Source organism: Pundamilia nyererei, unplaced genomic scaffold (assembly GCF_000239375.1).
Source record: "Pundamilia nyererei isolate P.nyererei 1_Seehausen unplaced genomic scaffold, PunNye1.0 scaffold00066, whole genome shotgun sequence".
Classification (NCBI taxonomy): Eukaryota; Metazoa; Chordata; class Actinopteri; order Cichliformes; family Cichlidae; genus Pundamilia; species Pundamilia nyererei.
In genome coordinates this window covers 2,777,396-2,790,706 of record NW_005187467.1, presented here as the reverse complement: position 1 = coordinate 2,790,706, position 13,311 = coordinate 2,777,396, and the positions used below count along the sequence as shown (strand labels likewise).

Below are 13,311 nucleotides of genomic sequence, written 5' to 3'. Positions count from 1 at the left end.
GAGGGAGGGTCTATATTATACATAAGACTTGCAAAAAGCCATGCTTACACTACACTACTGAGATAAAAATAAAATTCCAGTGCCACAACGCTTAACCTGTATCAATACAGTATATCAAGAATGGACCCTGGCAGTGTTGCTATAGTTGAATAAATGCTCCTTTGAAGGCTTTTCAAAGCTCATCTTTTCCACATTGTGTAATAAAACTGCGCAACCCTAAAATATTTTCAAAATGGGAGCCTTTATCTAAGCTTGCAAAGTTTATTTAACTGAACAACTGAATAACTTTTTTAATTCTTTAGCATATTTTAAACTCTATATAACAAAGCTGTCTGACCAGGGCAAAAATTAAAGATGAAGTTGGACTCAGTGTTTTAAGGAAAGTTGTGCCACATTGGGCATTGCATATCCGAGAGGGTGAACTCCGGACTTTGTGCGTTCAGAGACGGCCTCTGTTAGTGACAGCCGGCAGGTCTTCATCAGCCTCCACTGAGGTCATGAAAGCTCTGCATTGCACTTTACTGAGTGTAATTAGTGCACTCTGAGGCAGTTTCAACTCGGTGATTGAACAAAACGACCCAGGAGACCAGTGATCGGTAGCTCCTCGTGGAACTGTTTCTAAAGAGCTTAAAAGCAAACTGCTGTGACACTCAGGAGTCAGTGACAGTAGCTTTTCACAGATTGCTGTGTATGTTATTCTATGTTATGTTAATGCTGTTGATCAGGATATGAGCCAGCAGCTCGGGCTTGTGAGAGGCAGTCAGAGCTTTCTACCACATAGCTTTTTTTCCCTCTCTTTTGCATGCTTATTTATTTTATTATTGTTATCATTATTATTTTGTAGTTTTTAGTTTGATTAGAATTAGGCTAAATAAATAAATACAATAAAATATAATAACTGCTTGGTTAAGTTTACGTAAAGATTTTCCTGGGACTGAAATGCAAACTTTGACATTAACCGTGTCTTAGAGAAGTTTTCTCACAGAAAACCTTTAGGCCAAAAAAATAAATGAATCTGTGTATAATTTGGGGAATTCATAAAACCAAAATAAGTACAACAGTCCAAGAAGTTGGTTCAGACATCTGCTTTTTATTGTTATTTATTCTAAATTTACTGAGGAGGAACAGTGTCCCAGCACATTACCGAAAAGAAAATTAAGCAGTATCTCAAAGTAGACATTTGCAGCAATTAAAAACTGTATTCATCCAAGTCTTTTCATTGTGGTGTTAAGACATACAAAAACTACACAACTCTCCAGATTTAATTATTGCCAAGGCAGGCAGGAAACAAAATACAAAAAGAACATCTATTACTTTTTCTCCAATCCTAAACTCCGAATTGTTGCATTCAAGCCTACTAAAGCCAACCCCACAAAAACATAGCAAACTCTTTTCTTGCTGTTTTTAATGTTTGAATGGTGCATTGAGTTTGATGTTATATCAACAAGTCGGCGCTTTAGAAACATGGCAACCCACCAAAAGAGAGAGAGATCTTACCTCAAAGTCCACTATTGCACGGTTGAAACATATCATAGCAAAACATTACAGTGTGATGGAGTAGAGGACATTCATATGCATCCATCCATGAGAGTTTATCCGCAACCAGGAAGTTAACCTTGGAGAAAACAGTGACTGCATATCAAAGTAAACTGGAAACTACAAAAGAAAAACTTGAATGAAAACACACGAGCACATATATTAATCAACCAAAGTGGATCATAAATTTATTTGTGCTAAATGGGTATCACAGAGTCAAATATTCAACTAAACTATATAAATGACGGACTTGACCACCTGACTGGTGAGGGTGTAAGTAGAGCTCTGTCAGTGGATGTTGTATTTTTTATTGTTGCGCTACATCAGAAACATAATTATATCAATTTTACCTGCAAATGCAAAATAAGAGAATTCATAAGGCACATTTCACTCCATCAATTTTTTTTATTGCTAAAGCATAGAGCTGAAAAGACTATGACATGTCCTTCAGTAGGCGACACGCATCTTCATCAACCGGCCTTCGTCTCCATTCATTTTTATTTTGTGTCAATCACATGAGTCATATCAGGTCCTTGAAGGAACATTCCTCTTGTTTTGCTACGTTCGCCCAGGGTGAACTCATGAAAAGCTTTCTAATGAGTCTGCCTCAACATGACTGCACAGCAAGTCCAGTAATGGTGACAAATTGTTGACTCTTCTCACAGCAGCACTTTTAATATGAGAGTCCATCCAGGGCCATGACTCTAGAGAACATCGCTTTTCATGTCAGCACATTTTCTCCTACATGTCATACCACTCCATTTCTTATTTATAACCTTATTCATTTTCTTTTCTCTGAGAACTAAATTGCATTTTGGGCAAAGCTGGGTTCAGTCCTCTCCTCCTGCATTGTTGCCTGCCCTAAAAAAAGGAGATGTTGGTCGTTTGCATGTAGAAATCAGCATGGTTTATTTGGTCTACTCAACCCTGTCCAGCCTTGCCAATCAGAACATCGGCCTGTCTGCCGAGGTTTCCCTCATTTACTCTGAGTATAATGATGGTTTACAGAATTACAGTTTTAAATTTCTCTCTTTCTGCTTTGATTTCTGACCGCTGGCTGGCTTTTGGCTTTAACATTGCGCAGAATTCATTTCCGAAATGCTCAGACTGCTTCCTTTCGTCTGATGAAAGCACTCCAGATATGAGACAGAGCAGGAAGCAGACTTTTTTCTTGGTAGCAGTGTTGACAACAGTCAAATGTGACCTCTTCAAGACAAGGTACATGTTCCTCAGGGGAGGGAGAGGCGAATTAAGAACTGTGCTGAAAGGAAACATGTCAGGCTGGTGTCAGCCACCTCCCGTTTCTTGATATGTGTTCTTCCTTTCGCAAGCGCAAATTTCTCCTCTGGTTATTTCCCACATTGGACGTCAGAAAGACAAATTCACATGAACGCTTTGAGCAGCTGTGTGGCAGGCACATGTTGGAGATGTGCTGATTTAAGCTGATAAATGTGTTGTTGGAGCTCTTTGTTTTTTTCAAGGATGTATGAACACATGCTTCACTATAGCCATATGATGAAGTCTTGGTCTAATTGTGCTGTCTGCACAGTCTCCTTCTTGTCAAGTATCTGCAAGAGGCAAATGATATCTCTAATCTGCTATGAGCTTAAGACGTATGCCTGACTCAGCTGTTGGTCTTTTAAGATGCAGGTAGCGTTTTGTTGTTGACCTTGTCTAAAAATAAAAGCTGAAACACCTCTGATGTTCAACCACTCGAAAAAGCAGTCAGTGAGCAAATGTGTACTCTGACATTCTTTTATATGGAATGGCAAGTACATTAGTGTGCATCTGTATCAGGTTCATCCCACGTATCACTATTCATTTCACGCTGAGATTCTCCGTGCTTTATTTTTCTCAGTTTTTATACTTTACCATATGTTTGAATTTTAGTTTATAGATAGGAATAAAAAGGTTTTTTTCCACCAAATATTATCCAAAAACATTTATATTTTCTCAACTGTTACTGTGTGTGTGTGTGTGTGCGTGTGCGTGTGTGTGTAAGATTGCCGTCTGTATTATGGATGCAGGAGTTACAAATGTCATTTGGTGGGTGTGTGGTTTAACTTTTTTTTTTCCAACTTGATTTTTGCTGCTGTTGCAATAGTGTTGTTTTCTTGTTCGATATTTATTATCCCCTTTAATAACGCACACTTATTTTCTTTTATTTAAATTCCTCACTGACTTTTCAAGCAAGTGATTGCTCAGTTGTAGGGTACAACTGCTAAACATTTTGATTGGATTTTACAGTTTTGCTGAGGAAAAATGTAGCACTGAAAACCTCTGTGGTAAATAGCAGAAATAGAAATAGACTGGTGGTGGATAAGTGGCTGAGAAAACTAATGGATAGGGGCTAGCAAGTAGCATCCTTCCAACAAAGGTATTTGTGTAGATTATGCTAAACTTCTGATAGCATTATGTACACTTTATTACGTTATGCTTCAAAATATTTGCATAGAAACTATAGAGGACAATGTGTATTATGTTAAACATATATATGAAATGAGTTCCCATGTTTTGAGCTTGGATAGCCCAATTAGGTTATAAGCCTTCCAATGCAACATAGTGCCTTATGAACTCAAATCAATATTAGATAGCAATGTTTCTGTGTGCTTTTCATGTTTATTTGTTTTTCTACTGAGTTTTCTGAAATAAAAAAGAAAAAGATCAAAGAAAAAAAATTAAAAACTATAGGCACACACTTCTGCCCCACCTGCTTTTAAATAATTATATTTAAAAAAATCATTAACCAAGTATCTCAATCTCATATAAGCACAGTTACAAATCCTGCTATTAGCTTCAAAGAGCAGTAGACGACATTTAGTGCTCTCTCTTCCCGTACTTGCTTTTACAGCCTCTGAGAAGGATGAAGTGGTCAAGTCTAAGACGGTGTTTCGCAGCCCAACTGTCACCACTCAGAACTCTGAGACCGAACTAATACTGGATGGAGACGACGATGCTGTCAGCCTGCTGCAGGAGAAGGAGATGGACAACCTGGGTGGTAAGTATAAATCACCACTGCTGCTTGTTCCCATCCTAATAGCTGGCATAATCGGTGAAGTCATTGGATGCATGTGTTATAGCATCTAAAGTGCACTAAAATGAAATTGCAGTGGTAAAAGTATATCTGAAAGTAAAAACCTTGAAATATTTGGTAAGAGCATGATGCACAGTAATTGTTTGGTACTTTTAGTATAACGTGATATATCGGATGTCGGATAATACACCTATTCTCAAGCAATGATTTGACGGTATTAACCATAAAAAATAATCCTAATACCACACACATACTTGACAGCTACTGTATATTATAACATAATAAGTCACACTTTTAATAGATACAATCTATTGAATGAAGAACGTTTAAAATAGAATCGATTTTTATATTTGGGTGTTAAAGAAGCTTAATTATTCTTAATTCTGCTGCATTATTTAATTCTGAAGAGCCAAAGAATAGAAATCGTACTGATTAAAACATCTTAGATTTGTGTTACCTGTATGATTATTGTCTGACTTCACAGTCAGTATCCTAATACAGCTTTAATACTTTGTCTAGCACAATTCAGTTAGTGGTGTAGCATACTGTAAAGGTGGTGGTTGGCCAAAACGTCTGTAATTTGACCAGAGTAATACATGTCTGGAGAAAATTGTGCTGCCTTTGAACCTCGGCATAGCTTTAAAAGGCAAGTTAGACAGAGTTCGCTTCAGCTTTGAGTGCAGCTCAAGAATGCTGGACTGCATTCTTGTCGATAAAGCCAGATCTTCACTTAACACCTCATGCAAACAACTGGTGATTGATGTTTTTTGTGTGTGTGCGATGCCTAAAGTTATTTATTTTATTAGAATATAAAGGAATACTTAACCCTAGCAGTCATTCTACATTCAGAAAAACAAAAACAAAAAATGTTTCTATTGTCTGGTGAACAAGAACAAAAAGCAGCAAAAAAAAAAAGTAGATGCAGTTTTTCTACAAGTGGTGAAAGCCCATCACTCTTTGTTAGCAGCTGCTGTTGTCATGGGATGCTGTTTTAATTTCAGAATATATAAATAAACGCACACTGCATCAATGCTGTATACACATAACATTTTTAGCTCTTGGCCGACATGCCTTTTCAGTCATGATGTAAATTTTGTTTAAATGTTATGTGCTGTCATTTGTTTTTCCCTGATAGCGCATTCATAGTGGTTGGCTTGTCTTCAAAACTAACAAAACTGAACAGGATAATTAGAAGATGTTACCAGGTTCTGTTGGTTTAACTGCAGTTTCAGTGGTATGATTGCACAATCTTAGTACTTGAGTAGCTGTTAGGTTGCCAAACTGTTATTTCCAAATCCTGTAAAACCAGAGCTGCAACAAACTTGCATGACAGTAACAGATATAAATGCATGAATCGAATTTATTCATTCCAGGAACAAACTGTCATTTTTAAAAAAATGTAGTGAAAGGGAATAGTCTAAAAACTATTGCCAGACACTTAAATAAACATCTCTCTTTCACAGTGGTGCATTACAGAGTTATTGTGGCTTAGCATATGGATGTCAGTCTGAACCAGGGCACTGCTGAGCAGTGAAATCCCCTCTAAGATCCCACAGATGAATCTCAGAGGAGGACACTAACCCCTCCTTTTTGTCCCAGGGCCAGCAGGCAGTCAAACACTCATGTCTGTCAGATGAACCCTGCACTGGTCTGCCTAAACTCCAACGCGAGAGCTAGCATACAAACCAAGTGTTTTATCCTCAGAGAATTAATAATGATACTGTACAAAACAGAAATCCTGAGGTTGAATATTTGAGATACATTTATGAAGTGTGAGCTGAAATTAGGAACCAAAATGTGAAGGTTGACACTGATTTTGATAAGTAAATTCTGGTTTAACTATGTATATAACTATTTGTGATAAATGGAAGTTGAATGCATTTCTTTTCTTTTTTTACCAGTAGGGCAGCTCCCCTGCACTGTAACATTTGGGTAATGTTTTTACCAGGATGCTCTGTCTATGTTTGTCCTGTATCTAATCTCAGGCATGAACAGCCTTAAAGACAGATCTGAGACTAGATCCTTGTCAACAACAGCGCTCCTCCTGCCAGCCACTGGGTCAGTGCCTGCAACTGCTGCCAAAGGGGCGGCGCCTGCACTCATGGGCTCCGGCAGTTGTGGTTACTGAACCTATGATTAGTTTTGCTCCCCCCACAAACAGTGGAAATGCTGTCTATGCCTGGGCTGGCATTAAATGAACCTTTTTGTATGCACATATTGTTACCAAAATCGGTGAAAATAGAAGTGTGTGTGTGTGAGAACAAAGAACGGAGAAGTCAGAGCCTCCTCGCAGACTGTCTCTCGTATCAAAGAGGAGACTGTAAATATGACTGCTCAGCTGGCATCCCAGAACCATGTTAATATACCCCAAAGTGTGGTTTAGGCACCGCAACCATTTTGTTCTCCCTAATTTAGGCTTTCTGAATCCATTTTAGGTCTCCATTCATAGCGTCGATCCCTTGAGATGTAACATCTTCATAAAGAAAAAAGCAACATAATGTTTATGAACGTAAATCTCAAAGGATGGGAGAGGAAGAGAAAAAGTTTATTTTTGTTCCCAAATTTGTTTTGTCATTTCAAACATCTGTAAGTACTTTCGTAGTTTAAAAAATTCATGTCTTTGTATGTAAATATATATGTATCCGCTATAAGTGGACGTGTAAGTAAATGATACTCCTCTGGTATGCTTGTAACCCATGTCCCTTTCTCTTTCTGTCATAATATAAAATCTAAACGCACTAATCAAACACTGCAGTCCACTAGATGGATTGTGGGTAATAATATACCCATCTTCTCAGCAGTTCTCCCAAACTGCCACCACAATGAAATGAGACTTTTCATCACTTCATTAAATTGGCCTGTCATTTAAGAAATATTTGCATTTTATTTAAGACAAAGGCCCATCAGCCTGGTAATTTAAGCTTTACTCTATATAGACCACTCATGCTGTGCAACTCGTCCTGTGTAACTTGCCCCTAATTTCATTATTCTCATGTAAACATTTTAATGCCATATAGCCTAATTATGGAAGGATCCCTGAGGGGATTACTGCCTAATCCTCTTCCTGCCTATGAGCAATGGATGCTGTGAGCATTTCTCTGTGCCTAGTCCTTCATGGCAAATCTACAATGCTTTAGTCCTAGAGGTGTTACTTTTAGTAAGAGGTGGAACGCTTTATAATTTAAGGGCTGGTGTGAACAAAAGGGCAGTCAACTTTTATTGTCGCTCAAGGCTTTATGACAAAAAGAATCGATTGTATTTCAAATATTATTTTAATGTAAGAACAAATTCACATACTTTCACTCTTATTGGTACTCCCCCTCCCTTTTTAATCTCTCTCGCTGTCTGTCTCTCTCTCTCTCTCTCTTTTTAAACAAATACACCAGACCTTATCAGACATGCAGAAAAACAGGCTTGAGGTTACTGGTTACTTATATGAAGCTTGTAAGCAACGTGTAGCGTCTGCGCTGATAGCATCAGCAGATAGGATCACCGTTAATGGATCCGAGCAACGCTGAGGAAAGAAAAAAAATCAGGGAGGGCGGTTTAACTGTGCAGCCTGCAAGAGCGATGAAGGGGCGCTCTGGGAGTTGAGACCGAAATCCACTTGTATTCCTGTAACACTAGCGGCCATAATTGGCCGAGGAGCGCAGATTAAGATTGATGAGACATTAAAGTGGCTCTTTGGAGTTTAAGGAATCGATAAATATCCTGATTTCGAGAGGTTTCGTTTGAGAGCAGACAAATCACTGTAACGGTACTCCACAGCGACACTGATCTGAGAACATGGAGGAGAAGGAGGAGAAGGAGGGAGGAGACTGAAATAAAGATGTGATCACTATCAGCTGACCAGGGCCACAAGCCCACCTTAACACTCTCGACGACTTTTTGGAATTGAAAACGAGGTTTACTAGAGTATTTTTTTTTCCATTTATTTCTGTTTTTTATTGTCATTTTTATATTTAATTTTCCGAATTCGTCGCTTGGCTTGTCCCTGTCAAAACAGTCTTGAATAACAATTGTGTAAAATCACATTTTAATCTCATGTATAATAAGAGCGTTTTTCTTTTCTTTTTTGGATTGCCTTTATGGAAACCATTCAGACTGCAAAAGCATTTTTTGTTCTCCTTAATAGTGTATATAAATATTGAAATTTATTGTAATAATTTTTAATTACATCCCTATAACTCCACTGAATACGCTGTATTTTCGCATGTACGGATGCACACTATCAGAAACAGGCCTTTAAAAACCCTACAATTGCCGCAATGTACACGTTATATTGATGAATTAAAGGTTTCAATAAAAAAAACGCAATACTTGAAAAAAGATTCAAATACATTCATAATTATAACTACAGATTGTAGTTGTACATCTGGGATTTGTGGATAATCGGCCGCGAGATGATGGCACCCACTGTAATCGCATTGGGCAGTTTAGCGGAATTACACTTATCTCGCTTTACTTAATATAATAATTGTTTTTAAAAAAAAAGAGTAATAATCTTTTTTATTTTTTGCGCGTTACTTATTGAGCATGTGGCCATCCCCTCTGCACTCTACAGGCCCAGTGGTCCTGAGCAGCCCGGCCCAGCTTGTTGCCCCTGTCCTGGTGGCTCGGGGGACTCTGTCCATCACCACCACTGAAATCTACTTTGAGGTGGACGAGGATGACCCTGCCTTCAAAAGGGTCGACTCAAAGGTAAGTAACCTGCAAGCAAGTGTACAGCTCAAGTTTAAAGCGGCCAGTTGGTTTCAGACGTGCTTCTCGGTGTTTTTTGCCCTTCCGTTGCAATCGTCTTACAGGTGTTAAGCATTTACGTCTTATTTATATATAAAATCAAAACGCGAGATTTCATGTTTTCTTGAAAAATAAAGTCCTCCGCTCTTCCGCATATGCTCTGTATTTTATTTTATTTTTTGAATAAGTTTATTGCTCAGATTTTTGTTATTAGGTCATATTTTTGGACCCCAGTGCTGTGTACTTAATACATTTTTTTCTTTCTTTTCTTTTTTCAATCTGCTAGATTGCTTTAAAATATTGAATAAGAAAACGTTAAATAAGAAAATTACTTTTTTTCTTTCTTCCTCCCTTCTTTTCTTTTGGAAAGTTTGAAATGTAGAATGCTAACGAGAGCATGAGACCCCCAACATGAAAAGTTCCAATAAATAATTATTTCTTCGCATTAGGCCTACTTCACTATTTCAAATACACATTTAATAAAACCATAATGGGACACAAATATAAAACAGCTCGTTTTATTAGCTCTTTAAATTAGATCAAAGACAGAAATAAAAAAAAACAGATCACAGATGTTATAATCCAGTGTATTTCAAGTGCATTTTTTCCAATTAAACTGTAATATATATTTATACTATATATATGTTATCATTTTCTTTTCTTTCTTTTTTTTAAATCATGTAGGCCTAAGCACGGTAGAGAAAAACAATTCAAATGTTTGTACTTTAAATAATAATTCAAGTAAATCGATGGAATGTTTTCAATGTAACAAAATGCCGTACGCCTACCATCAAAATGTAAACTTTTAAAAATTAGAAAAAGTCCATTGAAACAGGTGAATCAGACTACCACTGATGCAAGTATAAATTAAAAACGTTTCTACCAGATAAAGAAAAAAAAAGTTCAGAAGTAGATTTAAACAGGTGGATCCTATTTACGTGTCACAGAACAACATTCACAATTTCAGACCACTCGAATCACAATCTATGAATGTATTTACAGTATAAAATGTACAGATGTGTTTTTTTGTTTTTCCAAAGGTTTTCTCGGGCTTTATTCTAAAGCGTTTAAGGAAATGCAGGATTTAGGCAGCCGTGTGACACGGAGAGGGAAGGAACCACTTCTGAGGTGGCCTCCTGGATTAGCCAATAATTTAAATTTAAGTATTGACACCTCCAAAAGGTGCACGGGGAGAGTGACAAGCTAGGCTGTTATTTAAAAAAGAAAATCATCTTGAAACAGGCTAGGCCAAAACATAACAACAGAGGACAGTCACATTTCACAAGACTTGCAAATCGGTTGGCAATATTTTGTGTCCGTTTAGGAGCTCATTAGGCCTCTTCAAAACATTTTTAAGACGAGGTGAACTAATATATTTTATTTTTACCTCAGAGTTTCTCCAAGCTTTTGGGGTTGGTCAGTATTTCTCTCGCCAGTCGCCAAGTCTGTTTGGCTGCATTCTCTAGAGCAGAGTGAGGTTTTCCTTGAAACAGGTCTAAATTGGGCAGGAAATAATGAGGGCACCTTCTGCACTGCAAACACGAAATAAGTTGCAATAGTATCCCGTTCAGGCGATCGCCGAGGCAGTTCTCATCCCAGTCCGACTCCCTGGGATGCTTCTCACACTCGTAGGAAACCAAGGTTTTCATGTGGTAGTTGTTCAGAGGTTGCCCGGGCAGTTCGAGGTGACGGTCTCGCAACGCTTTGAGGACAGACAAGCACTTCTTCCTGCATCCACCCAGAAGGAGTCGGTTCTCGGCCTCGGCGAACTGCAGGACCCAGGCGTCGCTCTCTGCTGAGCTCTGCTTGCCGTTCAGGGAGTAGCACTCTTTGGATAAAAGATTGAAACCTTCCGCTTTGACTTCTGCCACCCTGTTAGGTCCCGGCCAGGGAATGTGAGGCAGGGGCCAGTGCGCAGCGCTCCGTGGCCAGATGCCAGTGCACTTGAAAGCTGGCGTGATTTGTACCACATATCTGTCTCTAATGCGCAGCTTCACTTCACTTGTGTCAGCGACCATTTTGACAACATCTCTGTAGCTGCATTTGTCTACTGCCTGCGCCACCAGTGTCTGAAATCTCGACCGGATCTTGCGCGCAGAGAGGTAACCGGAGGCTGTGATGAATTCGACCCACAGAGACATGCTTCTCTTGCGGCCATCGCTGAGTTTGAGGACGGCGCAGCCGGGAATGGACCCGTCGTCCACAAAGTTGAATACTCCCATCTGATTCAGATAGAGCACAACCTCGAATTCAGTGGGCGAAATGACCTCCAGTCCCTCGAAACGATTATCCATCTCGCTGAGAGAGCTGATGAAGCGGGGCTCCTGCACCTCCACCTCCTTCAGGACATCCGAAACCACCTTGCACACCTCTCGGATGGTTTTGGCGATGGCTGCTTTCCGAGACTGACATTTCTCGTTGTAGTATTTGTTGAGGTGATACACCAACTTTGCCTGGGCGGCTATCATATTAGGGCAGAGATCCGGGTTATACACCGGAGTCTCGCAGTAAGCCGAGGGATCCAACGCGGCTGTTTGTACGGGAGCCAATTTTAGAGAAGAAAGAAAGCTATCTAAAAAGAAAAAAGTATATTTATAAAACAAACAAGCTGTGCTCAGAGCACACGCGTAAAAATCATATCACAACATTCACAGCTGGTGTGCCGTAAACTGCATTGAAGTGTTCAGAGCAAGTCCTCGAAATTAGAAGGGTGTTGTGATTAAAAGTCCATTTCAGTCTTGTTCAGTAGAAATGCCTTTTTCGTTTTTGTCTGATCACTGTGCCAGTTAAGAGTCCGCGTAATTGCGCAGAGTGGAGTGTGTCCTCTTGACGCAGACGCCCGGTATTGCTGTGTTTTACAACGGGAACACACACACACACACACACACTTTATTATAAGGGAGGAGTTGAAACCAAGATGTCCAATCGCTGTCCGATGCGTCACCGCAGTTTATCGAAAACAAATTCATCCCCGGGTGTTATATACAAGTAAAAAGTACAGGTACTAGTAGTATATCGAGGAGCGGAAGTACACCTACGCATTTGGAGAGAAGAAGAAAGCAGAATTTCCAAAGCTCAACGTGTCTTATTTTCCGTTGGACTCTATCTTCTATTTTTTTTAGTGCACTTTGTAGAATCATATTTGAAACAGTAGGTGGGTTTAGAATTGTTTGGTATTCATGTATTCGTCTAATAAACGGCTCAGTTTTCAGTTTCATTTAAATTGTCCTCTTTCTGCATCGCACGAGATCGATTTTTTTTTCATGTAGGTTAAAGCAGATAAATCACAATTTGAACGGAGAAATGCACACAGCAATATATTAATATGTATGGATTAAAATACTTTTGTACATTTTAAGACATATATTAATGAAAACAATCAAGCTTTGCTTTTTTTAATTGGATCTTTAAATGTTACGTTAGGTGAATAAACAACGTTGAACTACCGCCTTTATTTTGCAAGAATAAAATATTTTGAAGCTATTTATCATTTTTGACTTATTATTTAATTTAGTAGTTATGAGTTTGAGTAAGTTATGTCAGCTTTAAAAGTTCAGCTTGTATGATAACGAGAATTTTTTTTGTAAGTATTTTTTATATACATTATGTATGTATTTGTATTTTTTTTTGGTGGGGGTCAGCAACAGTGTAATTTTATTTTAGCATTTAAATTAATGTATTTTGTAAGAAAACCAAAACAGCTGTAATCTTAACAACTATATGGTTCTTACAGTTTTCTACATTTAAAAAAAAAAAAAGAGTTTTATCATTTTAACCAAAAAATTAATTTTAGTCAGTGAATGAGAATGTGCAATAATTAAATATTTATTTTGGTCTTTGGGTTATTAATTTTCTCTGAAAGTAATTTTAATATTAAAGATTGTCAGAGTTATTATTGTGTGTTGTATGTAATGTCAATAATTATTTAAATAAATAAAATATTTTACATTGAATACTGCATTCTCAAATAGAGGTACTTTTTTCAACAACATAGTAATACC

General features: G+C 38.2%; 2 protein-coding genes across 5 annotated transcripts in view; one reads left to right on the top strand and one right to left on the bottom strand.

The window, feature by feature from the left end:
* The window catches only part of nbeab (neurobeachin b), a 199,255-nt gene that overhangs the window by 127,617 nt on the left and 58,327 nt on the right, over window positions 1–13,311 (top strand). For all 4 annotated transcript variants that reach the window (XM_013911568.1, XM_013911567.1, XM_013911566.1 and 1 more), the window contains 2 exons: window positions 4,388–4,534; window positions 9,135–9,271. In XM_013911568.1, coding sequence (XP_013767022.1) covers window positions 4,388–4,534; window positions 9,135–9,271 — 284 coding nt within the window. The remainder of the gene's footprint in view (window positions 1–4,387; window positions 4,535–9,134; window positions 9,272–13,311) is intronic.
* Window positions 10,000–12,421, bottom strand: mab21l1 (mab-21-like 1). Its single transcript, XM_005736017.1, has one exon. It carries the CDS (start codon window positions 11,776–11,778, stop codon window positions 10,699–10,701), a length of 1,080 nt encoding a protein of 359 aa, XP_005736074.1. The 5' UTR covers window positions 11,779–12,421; the 3' UTR covers window positions 10,000–10,698.

Bases quoted from the DNA above. Each gene is read 5' to 3' on its own strand.
- mab21l1 (XM_005736017.1), bottom strand. From the start codon at position 11,778: ATGATAGCCGCCCAGGCAAAGTTGGTGTATCACCTCAACAAATACTAC.